This window comes from Notolepis coatsorum (genome assembly GCF_963971535.1).
Source record: "Notolepis coatsorum genome assembly, chromosome: 9".
Lineage (NCBI taxonomy): Eukaryota > Metazoa > Chordata > Actinopteri > Aulopiformes > Paralepididae > Notolepis > Notolepis coatsorum.
The window spans coordinates 35,912,136-35,938,468 of NC_140173.1; the positions used below are offsets into that span (position 1 = coordinate 35,912,136).

Sequence of the window (26,333 nt, forward strand, 5' to 3'; positions counted from 1 at the left end):
ACAGACTGAGGTCTTCTAGCTAGGTTGAGGTGGGTTATAGACTGAGGTCTTCTAGCTAGGTTGAGGTGGGTTATAGACTGAGGTCTTCTAGCTAGGTTGAGGTGGGTTATAGACTGAGGTCTTCTAGCTAGGTTGAGGTGGGTTACAGACTGAGGTCTTCTAGCTAGGTTGAGGTGGGTTATAGACTGAGGTCTTTAGCTAGGTTGAGGTGGGTTATAGACTGAGTTTTTCTAGCTAGGTTGAGGTGGGTTATAGACGGGTCTTCTAGCTAGGTTGAGGTGGGTTACAGACTGAGGTCTTCTAGCTAGGTTGAGGTGGGTTATAGACTGAGGTCTTCTAGCTAGGTTGAGGTGGGTTATAGACTGAGGTCTTTAGCTAGGTTGAGGTGGGTTATAGTCTGAGGTCTTCTAGCTAGGTTGGGGTTGTGATATTTTTAAGATCTAGGCTGGGAGCTGTGCTGGGGCTGGGAGCTGTGCTGGGAGCTGGGAGCTGTGCTGGGGGCTGGCCTGTGCTGGGAGCTGTGCTGGGGGCAGGGGCCTGGGGTAGGAGCAGGGGGCAGGGGTCAGTGAGGCGTAGCAGGCCTACTGCTCCCTACAGACGGAGGAGATTAAGAGATAGAAGCTCAGCTCAGAGTTGATGCCCATAAAAGCCGCTGCCCTTGGCTGGCGGGGGCTCTGTCGAAACGCGATCCTGTACAAATATTTTCTCCTCATTAACCTGTCATCTGTAGAGCCGTGACGTGCAGCCAAGCGGGGTTGTCCAGGAGGCCCGCGTCACCAGCCTGGAGGTTTTATTTATTTGAAGCCTGTCCCGTGGTCATGTGTTGGGGGGGTGAAAAGGCCTTGGTGGGGCCCTGGTGTTTACAGAGGGTTTAAATCCTCCAGCAGACATGTTCACAACACACACACACGCACACACACACACACACAGGTTCCAGAGGTTTTCAGGACTTACATACACACACCCATTCACACACACTCTCACACACATACACAAACACAGACATTGTCACAGACAAGGGTGACAGTGTGTATACCTGCAAATGTGTGTGTGTATTTTCTATGTGCGTACCATTCTCAGAGACATACGGACACAGTGTGGTTGTGTTTGTCTAGGTGTGCGAGTCTGTTTATCAGAGCGGTTTGTTTACATGTGTCCGTCAACAACAGACCTCCCAGACTCGCCCTCTGGTCAGGAGTGAGTGAGTGAGAGAGAGAGAGAGAGAGAGAGAGAGAGAGAGAGAGAGTGTGTTTTAAAAGTCCTACAATGATGGGCCATGTCCAGACGAAAACGAGTTTGATCTTTTTCGTTTTCATTTAGTTTTCATTTAAAAAAAAAAGTTTTCCGTAAAAACGAAATCTTCTCAAGAAATAAGTGCGTGAGATTGCGCTCGTCACCAATGCAGGAGACGCTGGGTTCGAGCCCAGCTCTCGGTGTTGCTACCAGCTTGGCTGTATTAGGGGGTGGGAAAGCTGGCGGTTGGGAATCTGGCGTTGTGGACAGCGACGCCTACAGGTCAGGTCTCGGCGCTTGCTAAGCGGGGCAGGACTTGGTGGAGATAGCGTGCCCTCCCACGCGTTACACTCCACCAATGAGAGTCCTCGCTGCCAAGTGAAAAAAGCGTCACTGGCTTGACGGCGCACGTCTCGGAGGAAGCGTGCGTTCGACATCAGGACACCCTTGTACCGACTTGTGGGAGAACATGCGAATTGGCACAACGACTAATTGGGACAGGGAGAAAATCAGAGAAAAATAGGAGAAATAGAAGGTTAAAAAAAAATATATAAAGAAATAAGTGCGTGCCACAAATGTACAAAATAAATGTCTTTCCTGTTTTAGACGTCGCTCTTTTATTTTTAAACCCCCCGACCGAAAGTGTTATCGTTGTTTGTTGCTAGCAGAATAACTTGTGTCGTCCGGTTCTGTGCTTTTGAGCTAACGTCACGCTAGTTTCCAAAGGAGAGGAGAGAGAGAGACCGTGGCTCACAGGCGCAAAATGCAGCTACAGCCTACAGGCAATCGATGATGAGGAAGATTTTAATCTGCAGGAGAGAGAGAGAACGTGTCAAAGCCGTATATAACATGGTGCGCGCAGCTCAAACGACCTGTTGTATTAAATTAATTGATTGATGTTTAACTTGTCCCTGTGTCCAGTCCTTTGGACTAGCAAACGTTGTCTGTATTTAACGTTACCTCAGGATACCACTGTCTTATTGTAGCCAAAGGTCTAATGCTGTGTGCATCTCCAGCTGAGGGTGACCCTGGGGGTCAGAGGTCAGGGGGCACACTAGGCCTCTACGTGTCCCTACTGAGATGAGCATTGTCCTGCAAAAACAGTACTGTATTTGCATATCTGGTATGTCATAAATGTATAGATGTAGCAGTACTGTCTATCTGTATGTCATGTATGTCATATATGTCCTGATGAATTGAAAATGGGGGACCCTGATGTAAACAAGACGCAAGTCTTTCTCTGGTCTGCATCCCCTGAACAATTGTGTGTATTGAGCCGTACTGTATTGTACCCATTCTGCAATTTGTTAATAAACTTTTCAATCAATCAAAGACTGTGCTGAAGGACATTTATCTTGGACACACACAGTATCTGCTGTAACAAATTATTATTATTATTATTATTATTATTATTATTATTATTATTATTATTATTATTATTATTATTTTATTATTAAAAGTTAAAGTATATTTTATTAAAGGTTTACTGCAGTAAAGAGCACATCAATATCACAGAGGCAGTCTGTCCAGAGAGATGCTGCCCACAGATCAGAATACAAGACGTTTTATATTCAATTTTTTTTTTTTTTGTTTATTTACACATATAAAAACAATTACATATATAATACAATACAATCCACAAAGGGATGTGTAGGAGAATTGCCTTAAAAACCCTGAGTCTAGGGGCTTGAATGTGGCATTCACCAGGAAGCAAAATTACACTATTATATCAACATAAACTATAAAAAAAAAATATTGTCACCTTAAACTTCGATGCCCCGAGGCAGTTTCGAACCCGTGGTCTCCCACACCGCGGGCAACAGCACAGACCGATATACCAGGACGTGAACTCACTGCTTTGTAACGTGTCTGTGTCTTTTATTTTATTTTTTATCCACTTTTTCTCCTTTTCTATTTTTCTCCGATCCCAATTTCCTATCGCCAATTCTCACCTTCAATTCTCCCCTCCCCTGTCTTGAACGTTGCTAGACTATGCCTCCCACTGGTCGGCTGTAGTGAGGATAGAAGCCTTGCATCACGTGTCCCCTCCGGTACACAAGGAGGCAGCCTGTCACATCTTTTCACCAGACAGCGCGGACTCTCAGAGGTGTAACGCGTGGGAGGCTCACGCTGCCCCGATACTTCCTGTCTCTGTTGTACAGGCGTCACCCAACCGACCTGTAGGAGTCGCTGTCCACAACGTCCAATCCCCACCCATCGACTTTCCACCCGCTACCTCTGCCAATTGAGATAGTATGACGACTGGCCCAAGCCGCAGGCAACGCTGACTCCGGGAATCGAGACCGCAGCCTCTTGCATTGGCGACGAGCGCAATCTCCGCTACGCCACCCAGCCGCCCTGTGTCTGTCTTTTGAGGGTGAGAGTGAGTCTAACCGCCTTGCGGTACCATCCGTTACACATATACCAGGTGCACAACTTAGCTGAGCAGAGTGGCCTTCACCTTTGACAAATGGAGTGGGATGAAACAGATACCAACATGGAGCAGGATGTTCTTAAGCAATGTCATCGTTATCTTACCAAACCCTGCAGACATGACCGGAATAAGCAATGTCATCGTTCCCTTACCCAAGTGTCTAGAAAAGCGCTATATAATGTAATTATTATTATACATACAGTTAATACACACATACATACACACATACATACATACTGTACACACGTACATACATACATACATACATACATACATACATACATACAGCACACACATCCACACGCACACACTCACTTTATACAAACAACTCACTGCAGCACCCACTTTACACACTTTAGAACACCTAAACACACTTTATATTTATTGGTAAAGAATTTGCACTACAACCCATACCTCATTACACCTTACTGTAAATTGTACCTCATCCCATTTCTGCTTTGCACTATATAGTATATTGTATATTAGTCTATTGTATGATAACTCAGTTACTTCTACTCAGCATTGAACATTGTACATGTGTACATACTGAACACTTGTGTCCACGTACGTGACTTCTATTTTTACTTGCTATACTTATTTTATTTTATACTTATCTATTTTTGTCTAGCACAGTCTCTGGAGCGTAATAAAAAGAAGCATTTTGTATAAAAGTATTCTGTACTTCTGTATGACAACTAATAAAGAAACTTGAAGAAACTACAGCGTCCCGCATTTCACTGTATGCTTGTATGCCGTGACAAATAAAAAACTCTTGACAGTAAATACATACAGTACATACACATGTACATACATACATACAGTAAATACACACATACATACAGTACATACACACATACAGTACATACACGCATACAGTAAATGCGTACATACACACATACAGTAAATGCACACATACAGTACATACACACATACATACAGTACATACACACAGTACACACATACAGTATACATACACAAACTGACACCAACCAACAAGTAGCACGCTGCCTGTTTAATCATCAGAAAGGGTCAAACGTCTCTTGCTGAGAATTATTGACCTGCAGGCAGTTATCCTGACAACAGTGTGTGTGTGTGTGTGTGTGTGTGTGTGGTCTCTCTACCCCACAAAGGCTCTTTTTTGTCTTGCCCAACATGTTTAGCTGATAAAGCAGTCAGTATATTCAGAGCAGGGGCCAGCTTTGATGACATCACCCCCCCCCCCCCCCCCCCCCCACACACACACACACACACACACACACACACACTAGAGGTGTCCAGTGGTTATACGGATTCTCCTACCTAAATATAATCACTAGCATCTCTGTAGTGCTATGATAACCACTCGTCTCTCTACTGTTAAGTTAATCACTAGTCCACTAGTCCAACGAACAATGAACACTACACAACAACCATCAAACGCACATAGCACACACATCCACACGCACACACTCACTTTAAACAAACACACTGTAGCACCCACACTCCCCACACTTTATATTTATTGATAAAGGATTTGCACTACAACTCGTACACCTTACTGTAAATTGTACCTAAATTGTACCTCATCCCATTTCTGCTTTGCACTATATAGTATTGTATATTAGTACACTGCATACAGGGGAGGAAACTAACTTTTTGGCTTACCAGCCAACTGGCGAGTATCTGATTTTTTTTACCAGCCAAACAGATTTTTTACCAGACAAAAAAAATCGCTAATTGTGATAATTACTTCTTTGTATGTCAAGCCGTGTCAATGTTGTGTATGCATCTGGGTAGGCACACTGTGCCTTTAAGACAGCACGGTGGTCTTACGACAGTGCTGTGAAGTACCGTCAAGTGTTGTGGTAACGTCAGTTGGGTTGGTGTGCTGTTGTGCACAGTGCACTGGTTGAGCTAGCCCCTTTCGTGACTGCGATGTGCAAGCCAGGGGCTTTTGAGCATGAAATAAAATGTCTAACCTTACGTCGTAGTCCGGTGCTTTTTTGGAAACATTATAGTCATAACAGATACACCTAGCTGGCTGCTTTGAGAACACAGGGCTAACGTTAGCTAGCAAGCAGCTATAGCTAAAACGCTAACTAGAAGCTAACCACTGTATACAGTTCCAGTAGACTAACATTACACCTCTGTGATTTAAATGTGTCCTTAGTAACTTATACTCAAGGGTTGTACTAGGGTTGGATGCAGTTCCCCGTTGGTCAGTCTGTCTGTTTTCCATCTTCTGCTGTGTTTAACGTTATCAGTTTGCGAGTGCTCCTGATGGCTAGCCTAGTACCGCGGGACTTTTATTATTATATGTCCGCGGGTTGGCCAGTACTGCGCAAACGTTTATTAAACATTATATGTCCGCGGGTGGTCTTGTGCAGTGCTCTCGTGGCACTGTCAACTAAAGCGAACACTCAGAAGACGCGCACCGTTTGCCAGTGCAGTGATTGCAGAATGTTTTATTTTTTTGTATACTCGCCAGCAGGGGAGGAAACTAACTTTTTGGCTTACCAGCCAACTGGCGGGTATCTGATTTTTTTTACCAGCCAAACGTAAAAAATACCAGCATTTGGCCAGTAAAGTGGCCTAATTTCCTCCCCTGACTGCATAGTATATTGTATATTATATGGTAACTCAGTTACGTCTATTCTGCATCGAACATTGTACATATGTCTATACTGAACACTGTGACCTCTTTTTCTACTTCTAATTTACATGCTATACTATGTTATTTGATACTTATCTTGTCTAGCACAGTCTCTGGAGCGTAACAGTAAGAAGCATTTTGTATAAAAGTATTCTGTACTTCTGTATGACAACTATTAAAGAAACTTGAACTTGAAACATCTCTAGTGTTAAATAATCACATCTAAAGATAACCACTAGTTTCTGTAGTGTTAATATAATCACTAGTCACTGTAATGTGATCATATCTAAAGATACTCACTCGTCTCTAGTGTTCAGTGATCATATCTAAAGATAATCACTCATCTCTCTCTAGTGTTTAGTGGTTCTTTCTAAAGATAATCACTGTAGTCTCTGTAGTGTTAACCTCTGGGGGGCTATTTAAATTTTTTGATAACACTAACCAAATTATCAAGCTACAGGCTACAGCTATACAAGGCTTGGAAGAGGGAGCAAACTACTACTCCGACCGAGTCACCGAGCTAGAAACGGAGGTGAAGTCGCTAAAATCCGACGTCAAAACAATTGACGGCCAAATCAAATTATCTAGATTCCAGGCAACTAGTATGAATACTTTTTCAAGTGTTAAGATAATCACTAGTCTCTCTGTAGTGTTAAGATAATCACTAGTCTCTCTGTAGTGTTAAGTTGTCCCACAGAGGAATATGAGACTACGCTCTTTTGAATAAAGGTTTCCATTAGTAATGGAGCTGGTTGTACTGATGGTGTTATCAGGAACTGGTCCATAGAGCTGCTGTTCGAAACTGGCCACGGTGTCTCACTCTCTCACTCTCTCACTCTCTCACTCACTCACTCACTCACTCACTCACTCACTCACTCACTCACTCACTCACTCACTCACTCACTCACTCTCTCACTCTCTCACTCTCTCACTCTCTCACTCTCTCACTCTCTCACTCTCTCACTCACTCACTCACTCACGCCTCAATATCTCTGCTAGGGGAAAAGTTGAAGATATGAGCAGGAAATCAAGAGCAGATGTGTGTTAAGATGTGAGACAGACAGTGTGTGTGTGTGTACATTATGTGTCTCTGTGCATGTGTGTGTTTCTGTGTGTGTACATTATGTGTCTCTGTGCATGTGTGTGTTTCTGTGTGTGTACAATATGTTTATGCAAGTATGTTTCTATGTGTGTTTATTAGGGATGCTCAATATTGGCTTTTTTACCGATATTGTCCAACTCTTAATTTCCGATACCGATATATGCAGGGTTTCCCCCCCAAAAAACGGGAATAATTTCAGGTAATTAACATTACATATCTCTTGTCGTGTAATTAACACAACATTATGCATACTTTAACAATACATTTAAAAAAAAATCTTACTTGCTTGCCTGGGTAAATAAAGGTTAAATAAATGTAAAAAGAAAAAAAAAAAAAATTAAACTAATTTAAATGCGATATTTCCCCCCCCCCCCCCCCGCAATTTTTTCTTTCAGATACCGATTATTAAAATATAGCGCGATAATTATCGTTATCGTTATATATCGCCCAGCCCTAATTTACCGGCCAATAGCCATCTAGAATATATATTTGAGAATGATTACCTCGCCTGGTGAGTGATCTGTTGGTGTGTGGTAGGGCTGAACGATTAATTTATTTTAAATCGAAATCGCGATTTGAAATGATGCAATTAGCAAATTGCACACAAAAAAAGCGCTTTACAATTTGTTCCTCACATTTTACCCATTCACTCGCACATTCACCCACCGATGGCGGAGGCAACCATGCAAGGTGCCAACCTGCACATCGGGAGCAATTAGGGGTTAAGTGTCTTGCTCAAGGACACTTCCACACGCTGCTCCTGAGCCACAATGTTAGCGCTGAGCAACAACATAATGTTACCTTGTGGAACGCCCCAGTTATCAGGACATGCTCTGAAAAAGTTCCCCAGCTTGTTGAACCATGAACACAAGCACTTGAGCTAAAACCAGGTTAGAGAGATGGAGAGATGGAGAGAGAGAGAGGGAGGGAGAGAGAGAGACTTCAGTGATGGACTCTAGGACCAGTTGAGGGAGAGAGGGAGAAGGAAACATTGACATACTTCAGTGATGGACTCTAGGACCAGTTGAGAGAGAGGGAGAAGGAAACATTGACATACTTCAGTGGTTAGACTTGGCTGCCATCATCAGTGCGAGGAATGAGAGACATAGAGGTCATGGGTGGATGAGAGAGAGGGTGGTGTGGGGGAATTAGATGCAGATGAGTGGTGGGGTGGTATTTAGCATCAGAGACGCTGACTGACTGGCTCATGGAGGAGAGATGGATGAGGAGAGGTGGAGACTCATGGAGGACTGAGCCTCTTAACTCTTTCTCTGCCAACAATGATTATATACGTTATTGGGCGCCATCCTTTGAATGCCAACCACGTATATATATATATACAAGTTATTTGATAGTTTTTCCTTTTTTTTCGATATTTTTATTCATTATTCATCCAGGACCTTGGTGTTACCATAGGGAATGAGTCTGAGATCGCAAAAGTCCAATACCGCCGCCTGGTAGGAAGCGGCCGGTATTGCACATCCTTTGAAACTCTGTGCGTCGATTATATTGGTCCGGGGCGGACTTTTCTAGTAACCTGAACCTAGGGCTTCACCCAATCGCATAGTTTTCGAGACCCCCGATTCATTATGCTGTGGTGGGTTATGCCGTGGGCCAAATGGACATACGATCTACCAGATGGCAATCAAATAATTGGAATATTCTTTTTGGAATCCCACCGGCCACAGGTAAGAGCAATTTAACGTCAATTTCAGCTTGGTTGTGCCTTGTTTTCATAGCCATCGCCCTGATCAGCATATATTGTTGTACTAACGAATGCCGTTATTGACAATCAATTAATCAGAAACAACCCCCCCCCCCTTTCATGCATTCATGATGGAACATAATACCGATCATATGCATTTGGATTTTTAATTGTAGTGTGTGTAGGGACGAAATGCCAATGGATTAAGTATAATATGCGTCACAGCCTATTAGTAGCCTCCCAGGAATTACCCTAAACCGCTCTAAAACCATACTTATATTCACCATGGTATAAAACGGGAATGTTTGGATGGAATTTTTTTTTCTTTTTCACATCTGGGACGATAGATACTCGATGTCAAATGGGCCATAGTATTGCATCCATAGCTATAATATAGAATATAGTTATAGCCCTGCAAACAAGGTGACCGACTCCATTGGTTTAATGCGTGGCAGACTGGCAGCTCATAGCCATATCCCGGAAACAGCGTGGCAGAGAATGAGTTAATGACTTCATTCACGTTGATGTTTTCTTCCTCAGTTCAGCTTCAGAGGAAGAGGAGGATGAGAAGAAGGAAGGTGAAAAACAGGGATCTCTGAACAGTAGAGACTTAGAGCATCAGTTTAACTGAACAGTAGAGACTTAGAGCATCAGTTTAACTGAACAGTAGAGACTTAGAGCATCAGTTTAACTGAACAGTAGAGACTTAGAGCATCAGTTTAACTGAACAGTAGAGACTTAGAGCATCAGTTTAACTGAACAGTAGAGACTTAGAGCATCAGTTTAACTGAACAGTAGAGACTTAGAGCATCAGTTTAACTGAACAGTAGAGACTTAGAGCATCAGTTTAACTGAACAGTAGAGACTTAGAGCATCAGTTTAACTGAACAGTATAGACTTAAGTATAGACACACTCCGAGACAGACAGACTTAGAGAAAGACACAGACTTAGAGACAGACATAGAGATAGACACAGACTCCGAGACAGACACAGACTTAGAGACAGACATAGAGACAGACTTAGAGATAGACACAGACCTAGAGACAGATTTAGAGACAGACCTAGAGAGACAGACCCAGGGCACTACTGTCGAACATAACTTTATTATCCTCAGGTAGGAACACATAACTGTCACCATATCTCTATCTGCTCCACACACACACACACACACACACACACACACACACACACACACACACACACACACACACACACACTGCCATAACTGTCACTCACACACACACACACCGCCATAACTCTCTCTCACACACACACTGCCATAACTCTCACACACACACACACACATTCCCACACACATTCACACACACACACACACACACCTCAGGCTAGTAGTGTCGCCCCAGGCTCATACCTGAGAGTTATTTGAAAAGCAATTAATCAGACACATAAATCTCTACACTTCACTGCAGCCCAGGAATCCTAGTGAAAACTGAGCCCGTTATTACCTCCTGCTCTCTCTCTCTTTCTCTCTCTCTCTCTCTCTCTCTCTCTCTCTCTCTCTCTGTCTCTGTTTCTATATCTCTGTCTCCCTGTCTCTCTCTCTGTCTGTCTATTTCTTCCTCTCTCTCTCTCTCTCTCTCTCTCTCTCTCTCTCTCTCTCTCTCTCTCTCTCTCTCTCTCTCTCTCTCTCTCTCTCTCTCTCTCTCTCTCTCTCCATCTGTCTCTCTGTTTCTATCTCTCTTTCTCTGTCTCTATCTCTCTCTCTGTCTCCATCTATGTCTCTCTCTCTGCAAGTTTAACACATACAAGTAATCAAAAGGATTATGACATTACTAATAATACAATCCAAGCAAGAACAAGTCCTTAAAACCATCAACAAAAAGTTACTGACATTCTGAGTTGTGTTTATACTGTAGCTACGTTAGATAAGTATTTAAGTTACTGACATTCTGAGCCGTGTTTATACTGTAGCGACATTATATAAGTATTTAAGTTACTGACATGAGTCGTGTTTAGCTATTGGCTTAGGTGATTTGGAGGAGAGAGACATGGTACTTGTGTAAGACCAGTTCAATATGTAGGAGAATACACATCTATGACACTGTGTCCTTGTTTTATATACAGTATATATTTGATAGGGTAACTTTATCATGTCAAAATAAAATCTGCTTCTGATTTGAGTGAATTTGAAGTGGACTGACCCTGACAGACTGAACAGTAAGTAACTGTAGAGATTAGATGAAGGCATTCAGATTATTAATGTCCAGCTGTTAAACTACTCTCTGCTACTCAACACTTTATTTATTTGTCCTTTATTTAACCAGGAAGTCTCATTGAGATACAATATCTCTTTTGTAACGGAGACCTGGTCAAGATAACAGCAGCAGTAAAATATACAGTACTTCACACAAAACATAAACACATAGAGTAACATAACAACAGTAAGATACAGAGGGACAGGAGACACTTCTGGTTTCTATAGAAATGGACTAAACTACCAGCATAGAGATGTATAGAGTGATGTCATAGAGATGTACAGAGTGATGTCATAGAGATGTACAGAGTGATGTCATAGAGATGTATAGGGTGATGTCCTAGAGATGTACAGAGTGATGTCATAGAGATGTATAGAGTGATGTGAATGAATGAATGAATGAAAACTTTATTTAACAGATTGCAGAATGGGTACAATACAGTACGGCTCAATACATACAATGCGGGGCGGGGGGCACACTGTATAAACAAGTAACACTGTACATTGAGGGGGGGGGGGAGGAGACACTGTACAAACAAACACAATTGTACATTGAACTATTGACAAAACCATACTAGGTAAATGACTGTACATTGGAGGGGGTTGGAATGATTGGGTTAGGATATTTACAGGGGCCAGTGTTGAATTGCAGTCTCCCGTAGGTGTCCCTTGAGAGAGGTTTTGAAAGTGGGTAGTGATCCACATTCCTTTACAGCTTTGGGTAGGGCGTTCCACATTGATGTGGCATAATTGCGAAACGTGTTTAGTCCCTTATTTGAGCCGAATCTGGGTTTAACATGATTTGTGGAGCTCCCTCTGGTGTTGTGATCGTGGTATTCACTGACCTTTGGGAAGTATTTTGACATGTACATGGGTACCTTGGTCGTGTAGTGTATCTTGTAGACCAGGCCCATTGCAAGTTGTTGTACTCTGTCGTCTACTCTAAGCCATCCTAGGTTGTCGAAGTGGGCAGGGGTGAGGTGGGTTCTAGGAGTAAGGTCAAGCAGTAGTCTGACCAGTTTGTTTTGAGATGTTTGTAATTTTGTTTTTAGCGCCTTTGAGGTGCTTTGGTACCATGAGGTGCAAGCATAGTCGTAGTACCCCTGAATGAGTGCTCCTGCCAGAGTCTTCAGGGTGTTCTTGTTTACCAGAGAGGAGATCCGGTACAAGAATCGAGTTCGTTGGTTGACTTTTTTTATTACATTGGATGCCATTTTGTCACAGGAGAGATTAGCCTCTAGGATGGACCCCAGGTAGGTAATTTCATCTTTCCTTGTGACAATATTGTCACCCACTGTAACTGAGAATGTATAGGGTGTATAGGGTGATGTCCTAGAGCTGTACAGAGTGATGTCATAGAGATGTATAGTGTGATGTCATATAGATGTATAGAGTGATGTCATAGAGATGTATAGAGTGATGTCCTAGAGATGTATAGGGTGATGTCATAGAGATGTAGTGATGTCCTAGAGATGTATTGGGTGATGTCATAGAGATGTATAGAGTGATGTCCTAGAGATGTATAGGGTGATGTCCTAGAGATGTACAGAGTGATGTCATAGAGATGTATAGTGTGATGTCATAGAGATGTATAGAGTGATGTCATAGAGATGTATAGGGTGATGTCCTAGAGCTGTACAGAGTGATGTCGTAGAGATGTTATGAAGTGTCTCTACCCCTCTCTGTCTGTCTCTCTTTCTCTCTGTCTCTGCCTCTCTATGTCTCTCTCCATTTTTATCTGCATGAATAAAATATCCTGGATTCCCCATAGGACATGACCACAGGACGTATGCACACACACACACACACACACACACATGCAAACACACGCAAACACACATGGTTCTTGTCATGGTATAATAGTTTAAGCAGAGTCCTTACATTCTACATAGTTTCCATCCAGACCCACCGCACGTGGGTCAGAGAAAATACTCTTCTCCCGTCACTACTAGGGAGTAGAAATACTCTTCTCTCGTCACTACTAGGGAGTAGAAATACTCTTCTCCCGTCACTACTAGGGAGTAGAAATACTCTTCTCTCGTCACTACTAGGGAGTAGAAATACTCTTCTCTCGTCTCTACTAGGGAGTAGAAATACTCTTCTCTCGTCACTACTAGGGAGTAGAAATACTCTTCTCTCGTCACTACTAGGGAGTAGAAATACTCTTCTCTCGTCTCTACTAGGGAGTAGAAATACTCTTCTCTCGTCACTACTAGGGAGTAGAAATACTCTTCTCTCGTCACTACTAGGGGGTAGAAATACTCTTCTCTCGTCTCTACTAGGGAGTAGAAATACTCTTCTCTCGTCACTACTAGGGAGTAAAAATACTCTTCTCCCGTCACTACTAGGGAGTAGAAATACTCTTCTCTCGTCACTACTAGGGAGTAGAAATACTCTTCTCTCGTCTCTACTAGGGAGTAGAAATACTCTTCTCTCGTCTCTACTAGGGAGTAGAAATACTCTTCTCTCGTCACTACTAGGGAGTAGAAATACTCTTCTCTCGTCACTACTAGGGGGTAGAAATACTCTTCTCTCGTCTCTACTAGGGAGTAGAAATACTCTTCTCTCGTCACTACTAGGGAGTAAAAATACTCTTCTCCCGTCACTACTAGGGAGTAGAAATACTCTTCTCTCGTCACTACTAGGGAGTAGAAATACTCTTCTCTCGTCTCTACTAGGGAGTAGAAATACTCTTCTCTCGTCACTACTAGGGAGTAGAAATACTCTTCTCTCATCACTACTAGGGAGTAGAAATACTCTTCTCCCGTCACTACTAGGGAGTAGAAATACTCTTCTCCCGTCACTACTAGGGAGTAGAAATACTCTTCTCTCGTCACTACTAGGGAGTAGAAATACTCTTCTCTCGTCTCTACTAGGGAGTAGAAATACTCTTCTCTCGTCACTACTAGGGAGTAAAAATACTCTTCTCCCGTCACTACTAGGGAGTAGAAATACTCTTCTCTCGTCACTACTAGGGAGTAGAAATACTCTTCTCTCGTCTCTACTAGGGAGTAGAAATACTCTTCTCTCGTCACTACTAGGGAGTAGAAATACTCTTCTCTCGTCACTACTAGGGAGTAGAAATACTCTTCTCTCGTCACTACTAGGGAGTAAAAATACTCTTCTCTCGTCACTCTTCTCTCATCACTACTAGGGAGTAGAAATACTCTTCTCCCGTCACTACTAGGGAGTAGAAATACTCTTCTCTCGTCACTACTAGGGAGTAGAAATACTCTTCTCCCGTCACTACTAGGGAGTAGAAATACTCTCGTCACTACTAGGGAGTAGAAATACTCTTCTCTCGTCACTACTAGGGAGTAGAAATACTTTTCTCTCGTCACTACTAGGGAGTCGAAATACTTTTCTCTCATCACTACTAGGGAGTAGAAATACTCTTCTCCCGTCACTACTAGGGAGTAGAAATACTCTTCTCCCGTCACTACTAGGGAGTAGAAATACTCTAAATAACATTCCAGACTGACATCCATGCAAAGACTAACCCTGAATCACATTTCAGAGACTGATCCATGTTCCATAATGAATTTTCTCTCACAGGCCTCATAGTTTCCATACGACCCCAGGGTCAAACTGGAGCTGCTTTTCCTTTTTAAATGATGTGTGTTAATGTGTTTGTGTGTGTGTCTACAGTGTGTGTGTCTACAGTGTGTGTACATACAGGATGTTTATTTTTCTTACAGATACATGTGTCCCTGTGTACAGTACTCTCTGATAAGTACTGAGACTGCTGGAGGCCTCACTTAATGGCACGGCTCCTCCTTATTTATCCGAGCTCCTGCACCGCCACACCCCCCACAGAGCCCTTAGATCAGCTGACCAGTTGCTATTGGTGGTGCCTAGAACTAGGCTCAAGACTAGGGGAGACGGGGCCTTCTCAGCCGCAGCGCCTAGACTGTGGAACAGCCTCCCCCTCAAAGTACGGGCCGCTCAGACCTTGCAGGTTTTTAAATCACTAACGATAACCGGTATCGGTTCAAATGTGAAAGGTACCGATCCCTAGATAACATACTAGTCTCCTACTGAGGCCAATAACATGCTGCTCCTCTTCACCACTTCCTCCTGCTCACCTTCTTTCTTGCTCCTCTTCTCTCTCCTCTCCCCCCTCTCCTCCTTCGCTTATCCTCCTCTTTTCTCCTCTTCGTTCCTTTCTCTTCCTCCTTCTCTCTCTCCTCTTCCTCCTCTTCCTCTCTCTCCTCTTCCCCCTCTTCCTCCTCCTCCTCTCTTCCTCCCTCTCTCCTCTTCCCTCTCTTCCTCCTCCTCTCCTCCTCCATAATTCAGTGTGTTTGTAGGACGGAATGATACTGTGGCTCATCTCACCCGTGGGTCTGAACTGTTGACAAAGCCGCTGCTTGTTGATCGATGATGATATTGATTAATATTGATGATTAGTATATGATGTGTTAGCTCACATCAAGACTAGAATAATATGCACAGGTTGTTCTTTGAATGTATTTTCTTGCTCTTCGTGATGTACAGTTAACTCCACCCATCGATCATCCATAGCAACACTACTATCATCCAAGAAGGGGGATCCGCCCCTTGAACGGCCCTTCTAATGTTTATCTCCTCCACATTGCCTGTGGTGCTTTTTTCCTATTGCTAGGTTTTTAGTGAGTTTTTCCTTACCTTCGCTGGGGTATGTCTGGGAGTGTTGCATTAATTAAATTTTTTTTTGTCCACTTTTTCTCCTTATTTTCCCAATTTCGTATTTTTCCAATTCTCCCCTCCCCTGTCTTGAACGTTGCTTGACTATGCCCCCCACTGGTCGGTTGTAGAGAGGATAGAAGCCTTGCATCACGTGTCCCCTCCGGTACACGAGGAGGCAGCCTGTCGCATCTTTTCACCAGACTCGCACTACCCCCGCTACTTCCTGTCTCTGCTGTGCAGGCGTCCCCCAACCGACCTGTAGGAGTCGCTGTCCACAACGTCCAATCCCCACCCATCGACTTCCACCCGCTACCTCTGCCAATTGAGATAGTATGACGACTGGCCCAAGCCGGAGGCAATGCTGAAACTGGGATTTGAGACCGGAGTCTCTTGCATTGGTGACTAGCGCAATCTCCGCTGCGCCACCCAGCCGCCTGCTTGCATTCATTTATTTTACATTTATTTTGGATTTCATGGTGGGTTTTTTTGTTCTCGATTTATTGTGATGTTTCTTCTTGACTTGCTTAAAGAAGACGTGTCCGGTCCATGGGGACATTAACGTGTGATTTCGGGCCATAGAAATACATTTGATTTGATTTAGAGTAGGGATGCCCCGATCGATTGGCCCATATTCAGTATAAATATGAGATTGGGGAATTCCGATAATGCTTTCTTTTCGCCGATTGCGAAAACCGATCGATGACGTGACCAATTGTCAGCGGAGTTGGTGTCATTGTCGCATGTTAAGTAACCTAAAACATGATGTTGGCGGTGTGGAACTATTACAAAGTGTCTGATACAGATCTGCAATGTATGCCAGGATAAAATACCTCGTGGGGGAAGCAATGTAAAACGTTTCAACACAACAAATTTAATAAGACACTTGAAGGCCCCCCCCTTGAGGATCACCCAGAGGAGCATGGTGAGTGAAGTCCCCCCCCTTGAGGATCACCCAGAGGAGCATGGTGAGTGAAGTCCCCCCCTTGAGGATCACCCAGATCTCACGTTGAGCCCCGCTACACTCTCCCAGCTGGTCACTGAAAGGCACAACTAGCATGCCGTAAAAGACCCGCCCTACGCTGCCTCTGATTCGCAGACTGTGGGTGGGGGAATGTGATTGGACCAAAGCAGAGTTGACAGACACACACAAACGGTGCAGTCAGACATGCAGAGACGCTGCTTGCAGTAGAGAGAGCGGAGCATTTTGACTCGTTGCGTTTGTGGCGATGTCTCGCAGATGATACAGATGAAAAGTATAATTTGCTCAGAGTCCAGAGACAGTTGTGGTTCGGTCCGGATCTGGACCGGAGTCCGGACTTTGAGAATGCCTGTGTTAGACCTACAGTATAATACTGCCAGCTGCTATAACAAAACCAAAAACATTTTGTATTTGTTAGTTAAGTTTAGATCTGTATTTATTATTTCGTATTGTTTTGTCATTATTATTATTAGTATTGTTGTTACTGTTGATGTTGATATTGTGTTGTTGTTGAAAATGTAAAATAAAAAAATAAAGAGAGAAATAAAAAAAAAAAACGATCGTATCGGCAGTGTATCAGCCGATATGGCTCATAGACGATCGGTCATCGGTATCGGTGGCAAAAAACGTGATCGGGGCATCCCTAATTTAGAGTGCCGGTGTTTGTTTCTGTCTTCCAGGGACTGTATCAGCCTTCTGACCTCCTCTGTCCAGAGACGTTTGTCTGGGTGCCTATCGAGCGCTGCCTGCCTCTCCTGGAGGTCACGCGCTACTCACGCTTCAACCAGGACCCCGACGCAGGTACAGCCACACAGTAGGCAGGTCAATGGTGCATTTATATACGTTGTAAAGCGCTTTGGATAAAAGCTGTTGTATAAATGCAGTCCATTTTGAGTAGGCAGGGAATATATACAGATAGATATAGTATCTACTATAGTGAATGAGTTTGAATATGGCCACCACTGATTGAATCCTTGTGTTGTGTAAATTACAGCTCCATGATATTATGACCAAATGCGTCCACATTTTTATAGGATTCTATCACATTTTCATAACAATGGCGAATATAACTTACCCTGCTACGTTTTCATTGAGGTTTCTTACAAATTAACGATGTTTTATTTGTCCTTTATATGCGGATAACATTAAAATCTTAAATTGTACCATTATGTTCCCGTTTAGACAACAGACATAATGCTAATGATGCACTTTTGGTAAGATAATTGGGTGGCCATTCTCGATCACTGTACTCGGGTCCCATTAATAGTTTAACGCTGTTCAGATCGGGTTTTCCTAATCTGGAGCTGACCAGTGACCTGTAACCTGTGACCTGTGCTAAAGGTCTTGGGAATTGTATTCATGTTGTAGTCATAACATTTTCACCTTTTAATTTTAAACCAATGCTGCCATCTACTGACAACAGAAAGTGTTGTATCGTCAACTTGAGAGGCTACCCGCACTTCCGTAAACACTGTCGCCCAAAACACATTCTAGAGATTCCCACTTTTTACTGGTACATAGGTTCATATCTAATAGTCTTTAGATGACTAAATATAGATGAATACTCATGAAATTTGATATATATATTCTAAAATAAGTATAATTTCACTTCATCTACCTGTCGACATGAAATTCCCAAACGCTGACGGTAAAAAAAGCCTGGATGTCGCGCAAAATGGGGCGTGACCGAATTTGGTCCCAGACAATAAGAGTGACTGAGATTGGTCTACGTTCCGTTAGATAAAATACACCATGTCTCACAGGGACGGCCACCTTATCATTTCATTGAGCTATAACTAAGGATTTAATGGCCCCGGTGACGTCACTGGTGGCTACGTTCAAACTCATTCACCCTCGATAACCGTCAAAATGAATGAATGTGTGCAAAACTGTTTAGAGTTTTTGAACTTTTCAACTTTTCAAGAGACTAAATATTCTGACTGTCTGAGGTTAATTCTTTACAGATATGTATATTTGTGTACAAATGCATTTATGATTATCACAATCTACCAAATGGTTTTAATAGTTTTTTTTTCTTTTAATTCGGATGTTCATTCATATGCTACACGTCAATCCAGGGACCTGCATATACCTTATTGTGATACTTCACTTAGGCAGTTCTCAGTGAGGTATAGAGGGTCAAATATACCTCCTGTTGCATCAACATGTATACATTATTATGTATTATCTTTTTTATGTTTAAATATCAACATCATCTGTCCATCCTCAGTAAATACTAACTCTTCAAAGACCTCATCTGGTCTTTCTGATGGGACGCGAACGCGTGCACATGCACACACAGAAAGGGAGAATGCGCTCCTTCCCCACTAATGGACTCTGCTGTTTTCTCTATGCCTCTGATCAGGGTTAGCTTAGTTAGCGTAAGCAGCTAACGTAACGTTAGTTTAAGTTTTTAACGCGACATGGGCATAAAGGAATGGCGAGGATCCAAAGCATGTTAGATGCATTTGACCCGTAACGGGGGGAAAAAAGCAGGGACTTATTTCTGGTCACAAAATAGGCGCACTCTGTAGCCTTCTGCTGTAACATCTACACACATCGATATGTATCGATATGAACCGATCTTTTTACATTGCATCGATCCTATTGGATCATTGATCATTAGATCGATGTATCGGTCTTCTCACTGGATAGTAATAATAAATGATACATTGGTTACTCAACTATTTCTCACAACACCCCACCCCCTCTCTCCATTCCTATTTCCCTCTCTCCAGTCCTCTTCCACTTTTCCTGTCAAACCCCTCTCTCTACCTCTCTCTCTCTACTCTCCCCCTTATACACACACACACACACACACACACACACACACACACACACACACACACACACACACACACATACAGTTTTTAGTCAGTGAGAGTTGACTGGGACCAGTTCAAGTTAAGTGCCTTGCTCAAGGGGCACCTCCATGGTATAGTTCATAGCACCGGTTCCTGACAGGGAGCGAGCGAGCGAACTGGAGACGAAATCGCGCGCGACACTGTCCTGATATGAGGCGGCGCGTGTCCGAGTGTGTCTGTGTGTGTGTGTGTGTTACCTGGAAGCACACGTGGGGGGGGCAAAGCAGCCTGCGATTCTTGACCAATAAAAAGTGTTTAGGGGCGGGACTCGGCCGCGTAATCGCTCAACTAGAGACACAGCGAGCGAATATCTGAGGGGTGGACGACATCGCTGCTCAGTTCGCTGTCGCTCGCGGCAGGTCAGGATAGTCTGATTGAAACGAATACATTTTAATCATTTTTGCAATCACGCTCGCTCGCGTCGCTGCCTGTCAGGAAGGGGTGTAGGAAGGAGAGTGTTACTTGTTGACTAGGGACGGGTCATAAAAAACCCAATAATCGTTTGCGATCAGCGTTGACTTTTGTAATGTGGATGTTTTTTTATATGCATTGTTGTTGAGAAAGTCATTGAAATCATTGAACCCTCTGTTGTGTTTCATGTTGATTCATCCTGTGTTCCCACTCCCCTCATTATAGCTGATTATAAATCCATAATAATTAGGACTGTCAAATGATGAAAATATGTAATCGCGATTAATCGCATGATTGTCCATAGTTAACTGTGATTAATCCCATGATTGTCCATAGTTAACTGTGATTAATCCCATGATTGTCCATAGTTAATTGTGATTAATCCCATGATTGTCCATAATTAACTGTGATTTACTGTGAATAATCGCACATTTCTATCTGTTCAAAATGTACCTTATACGATATTAGTGTGTAATACTCTTATCAACATGGGAGTGGACAGATGTGCTTGCTTTATGCTAATGTATGTTTATTAAGTCAAATAAATAACCAAAATGACAAATATTGTCCAGAAAAACAAAGTTACTGCATTTAGCATAAAATAAATATGCTGCAATCACAACATGGCAAAGCGCAATAGGCAACAGCAGAGGGCCATGTTGACCTGCTAAATGTAACATTACTCAGTAATATGAGTACTCACACAATGTAGTGTCCAACTTTACTCTTATAAAGGTTCACTAAAATATAAAAACGATACAAATGTTTTTTGAGCATTAAAACCAAATGATGGACCTCGATGCATGGCAACAACAGACGCATTGTACATGTGTACCAACAGGTACACTGGTAAGCTACATGTTACATCACTCAAAGATCATCCCCTTGATCCCTCTCACTTCTAAAGCAAATCACACAATGTAATCGTGTCCAACCTCACATGGGGGAAAGATTTACTGAATGGAGTCCAATGTTAATATCTTGCCAACCTTTTACAGACTAATATACTTTTGTACAGTAAAACTGAAGTTCTCTCTCTGATCATTTGTGCTAACTTTGACAGCCCTAATAATAAATTATACATATATATTATATAAAATATATATTATCACCTAATGTTGTGTTAGATCTGTTTTATCTTCTTTAAGTTCTTGTGAACTTTACGGGTGTTGAACTTCTATGAGCTATTCCTGTAGGCCTCATTGACTTGAGCTCATATACAACAATTTTTTTTAGTATAATGTATGTTATTTTAACCATAACAAATACTCATATTGTGCTTTTTTCCCCTGACTACTGTTTCAAAGGTTAACAAGGACATTCGTTTTGAAACTATTAAATAGTGGCACAAAATATTGTGTTACTGGTCACAACTGGTTTTGGTTTTATTAGTTTTATTAGTGGGCGACAGAGGCTCAGGACAGTGGCTCGGAAGGTTCCACGTTCGATTCCGGCTCCTCCTGGCAGCGTGTCGAAGTGCCTTTGAGCAATGCACTTAACCCCTCACTGCTCCCGGTGAGCAGGTTGGTACAGCACCTTGCATGGTTGCCTCCACCGTCTGTGTGTGAATGGGTGCATGTGAGGCACACGTTGGGTAAAAGCACTATATAAATGCAGTCCATTTAAGCTTTAAAGCCCAACCTCCAGGTTAAACCCTACTGATCAATTATGGGTAGTTTACATCATTGGTATATAATTTCATTATTTATTTTTTTCCATTTGACACCGGAAATGCCACTCTGAAAGAGTTAAAAAGGTCCACGCACAAATAACATGCACGCGCGAATCAAAAAAGCTTATCAAACGCCGACGTCACTACAGGTGCATATTAATGAGCCGAATCTAAAAGCTAGCACCGCCGTGACGTCACTTCAGGAAATGCCTTGCCCGTCCGGGTCATAGTACTAGTTCAATGGTGGCCCACTCGGTGCATCACAGTTAGCCTATATAGCTCCGCCGTCCCTGCCTATGGTCCCTGCTGCCTACAGTCGGGACCACTACACTACACACAGACGTTAGCCTATGGTTCTCTCCTCTTTGTGTGCCCCCGTCCTCGCGGGTGTCCTGCGGAGGAGCTTGTGGACGCGACAACAGCGGCGGCCGTTGTTAGCTCATAGCTATCGTGTACCACTAGCCTTTACAGGCTCGAACACCCTACAGGCTGCCACCATTGTCGCCGTTGTCGCGTCCATGGGCCCCCCGGCAGGGTACCCGTGGGGACGGGGTGTACAGAGAGGAGAGAACCATTTTGGGTCGTCCGTTCATGCCGGCCAGCGAGCCGGATGTCGGGATATTTTGTTAGCACAATAGCTACCAAGCTAAGCTATGTTAGCTACTAACGTTATAAACACAATATGTGTACAACGACACAATGATTTACATTATTACAAATATGGTAACGTGGTTGTGGCTTTAGAGATGGGTGGCTATAATCACGGAGCAATAGTGTTAGGTGAAACAGATACATTTTCATTCGGCTAGTAGTACAATCAGTGCCTGCCACTAGCTGTGTGTGACTCTCAGCGCCCCCTGGTGCCTTGCACCTGTTGTGACGATCATTTAGATTACACACGCACGTTATGAACCATTGATTAAAATATGCACGTGCGTGGTGATTGTGTTGGGCAGACAAAATGTTTGATAAAAACGCTAAAACTGGGTCAATTTCAATACTTTTTTTTTCCATTCTTCATGAAAGTCACTGTTGGCCTAGTCCACATTGTTTATTGAACAAAAATACAACGTGAAGGTTGACCTTTAAGCATTAATCCTTCCACTACCACACTACAGAAGGTTAACCTTTCACTGCGACAATACAGAAGCTTAACCGTCTGTAGTGTGGTAGTGAAATGGTTAACCTTATGTAGTGTGGTTGTGAAAGGGTTAACCCTTTGTCATGTGGCAGTGAAAGGGTTAACCTTCTGTATTGTCGCAGTGAAAGGGTTAACCCTTTGGTAGAGTGGTGGTGAAAGTGTTAAGACAGGAGTCAAGACACAGACCCAATACTACACATGGACCTGGTGGTTGTTGCATGTGCCATGCTGGTTCTGGCTTCACTCACCCTGTCTTCATGCATGTCTTTATGACCGCGCATGTTACATGATATGGTCGTTTTACATTTGGCTGGTAAATTAGAATCTTATTGACTACGTTGGCTGGCCAAAAGAACTGCTTGCAGAAACCCTGCCAATGGTTTAATACAAGCTAACCCTATGGTTTGATACAAGCTAACCCTATGGTTTAATACAAGCTAACCCTATGGTTTAATACAAGCTAACCCTATGGTTTAATACAAGCTAACCCTATGGTTTAATACAAGCTAACCCTATGGTTTAATACAAGCTAACTCTATGGTGTAATACAAGCTAACTCTATGGTTTAATACAAGCTAACTCTATGGTTTAATACAAGCTAACTCTATGGTTTAATACAAGCTAACCCTATGGTTTAATACAAGCTAACCCTATGGTTTAATGCAAGCTAACCCTATGGTTTAATACAAGCTAACTCTATGGTTTAATACAAGCTAACTCTATGGTTTAATACAAGCTAACTCTATGGTTTAATACAAGCTAACCAAGCTAACCCTATGATTTAATACAAGCTAACCCTATGGTTTAATACAAGCTAACCCTATGGTTTAATACAAGCTAACCCTATGGTTTAATACAAGCTAACCCTGTGACCTGCCATTCACCATCATCTGCTGTTAAGTGTTAAGTGCTACTTCTCAGGCTAAAGGCTACTCTGTGCCTTACAACACGAGGTCTTAGGAAGTGGCCTCAAACACAGTTTAACCCTGTGGCATATGGTTTTATACAGGCTCTAACCTTATGGCCTGCCATTCACCAACCCTCAGTGTTTGAGGAGAATCTTCAACGGGAGACGTTGTTTTCAGGCAGCATTCCTCTCTGTGCTGCGTGACATTGGGTCATAGGAGGGTTTTTATCCTGAGTTCAACTCTATGCCCTGTGGTTGGTATACAGTCTAACCTTATGGCCTGACGCTGAGAAGAGAGGAGGAGATGGACAGACGGAGAGAGGAGGAGAGAGGAGCGGAGCGGGCCCCTCGCTCAGTCCTGACCCGCCCCCCTCCCACACTGACAACATCAGTTCACAGATCGTGTTCTTGTCCTTGGCCCCTGTGGCCTATAGTTTTATACTATCTAACCCCATGCCTGCCGACGGGCAGCATCGGGCGTTACGAAAATGTTAATCAGTACTTTTCATGCTGAATTCCACTTTTAGGGCTCAAAACGTTGGTTCTCCACGGCCTTAACCTCTGGCCCCAGGTCTCATACAGGCTCACCTTATAGCACTGACCAGCGCTCGCCGTTTAAACACAATGTCCAGAAGCACTTCTTTTCATCACGAATTCCTCGTTTTTGGCTTCGAAAACACCGGACGACAGGAAGTGGTCCCATCCGAAGCCCCTAACCCTGTGGCCTTATTAAATGTAACCCTGTATGAAGCCTAACCCTGTGGCCTGCTGCCCACGTCCCTCCTCTCTGAACACGGGGTCAACGAACATGGTTCTGCTCTGTATCGCCCTTTGGCCCGGCGTTGACCAGCGGCTGAGGTTAAAGAAATGCAAAGAGGCACCGCTTCTAATGCCGAGTTCCTCTCTGGCAACAACGGTTCACAGGAAGTGGTTATTCCTGACCCTACGGCCCGCGGCCTCATACAGTCCACCTCTACTGCCTGCACTGGTGGAAGACGTACACAGTTCCTTTCTTAAGTTATCTAAGTTCTTATCTAAGTAAAATAAGTATCAAACGTAGAAGTATGCCAGTTCTGCTGCTCTGATTAAAGGTTGTTAAAGTGGTATGTGGTCCAGTTATGCTATTATCCTCTGGGTTCACCACTCAGCAGTTTGAGGGGGGGGAGGGGCGCTAAGGTTGGGAAAACGAAGCTCTTCAATAAAACATGAAGGAGCCGTGTGGATAGAAAACATCAGGTGAAATATGAACTTCTCTGACGCCCCAGGGCTTTTTCCACAAACCCTTAAACCCAGCGGCGATGTCGCGGAACAAAAAGTTACACGGAGCCGTGGAAGAGAAGAAAAGCCAGATTAAACGGAGGAAATGCCCAGATTTAGTCTGTAGCTGCCGTACGCACGCTACCCCTCTGCTGCACGCTGCTGCTCTGGGAACAGTTCACCACAGACTGCTGGGCACGGCCTCTGAGGCGCCATTTAGACCTGTCTTACAAACTAACCTTTAATTACATCTTTAAGTGGAGTGAAACTAGCCACAGTAGTAGAAGAAGATTTTGTAAAAAAAAAATAGTAGTTGTAGTAATATTAGTAGTAATACAAATTGTAGTAGTATTTGTAGTAGCAGTTGCAATAGTAGCAGTAGTAGTAGTAGTAGTAGTAGTAGTAGCAGCAGTAGTAGTAGTAGTAGTAGCAGCGGTAGTAGTAGCAGCAGTAGTAGTAGTAGCAGCGGTAGTAGTAGCAGTAGTAGTAGTAGTAGCAGCGGTAGTAGTAGCAGTAGTAGTAGCAGCAGTAGTAGTAGTAGCAGCGGTAGTAGTAGCAGTAGTAGTAGTAGTAGTAGTAGTGGTAGTGGTAGCAGTAGTAGTAGCAGTAGTAGCAGCAGTAGTGGTAGTAGCAGTAGTAGTGGTAGTATTTGTAGTAGTAGTAGTGGTAGTAGCAGCAGTAGTAGTGGTAGTATTTGTAGTAGTAGTAGTGGTAGTAGCAGCAGTAGTAGCAGCAGTAGTAGTAGTAGCAGTAGTAGTAGTAGTAGCAGTAGTAGTAGCAATAGTAGTATTTGCAGTAGTAGTAGTAATTGTAGCAGTAGCTGTAGTAGTATTTGTAGCAGCAGTAGTAGTATTGATAGCAGTAATAGTAGCAGCAGTATTAGTAGTAGTGGTATGTGTAGCTGAAGTAGTAGCAGTAGTAATAGTAGTAGCAGCAGTAGTAGTAGTTAGAGTTGGGGGGAAAAATCGATACGTAGTAGTATCGCGATACTTTGCGTGGCGATACTGTATCGATACAGGGACGCCAAGTATCGATATTTAATTATATATTAAAAAATAAAAAATAAAAACAATGTATAAGGAAGTTGCATTGTTCATTTCAATACCTGTAATAGT

At 43.1% G+C, this 26,333-nt stretch overlaps 1 protein-coding gene across 2 annotated transcripts in view; it reads left to right on the plus strand.

Moving 5' to 3' along the window:
• Positions 1-26,333, plus strand: part of ate1 (arginyltransferase 1) — a 291,958-nt gene that overhangs the window by 251,714 nt on the left and 13,911 nt on the right. For both annotated transcript variants that reach the window (XM_084321688.1, XM_084321689.1), the window contains exon 11: positions 17,647-17,767. In XM_084321688.1, coding sequence (XP_084177814.1) covers positions 17,647-17,767 — 121 coding nt within the window. The remainder of the gene's footprint in view (positions 1-17,646; positions 17,768-26,333) is intronic.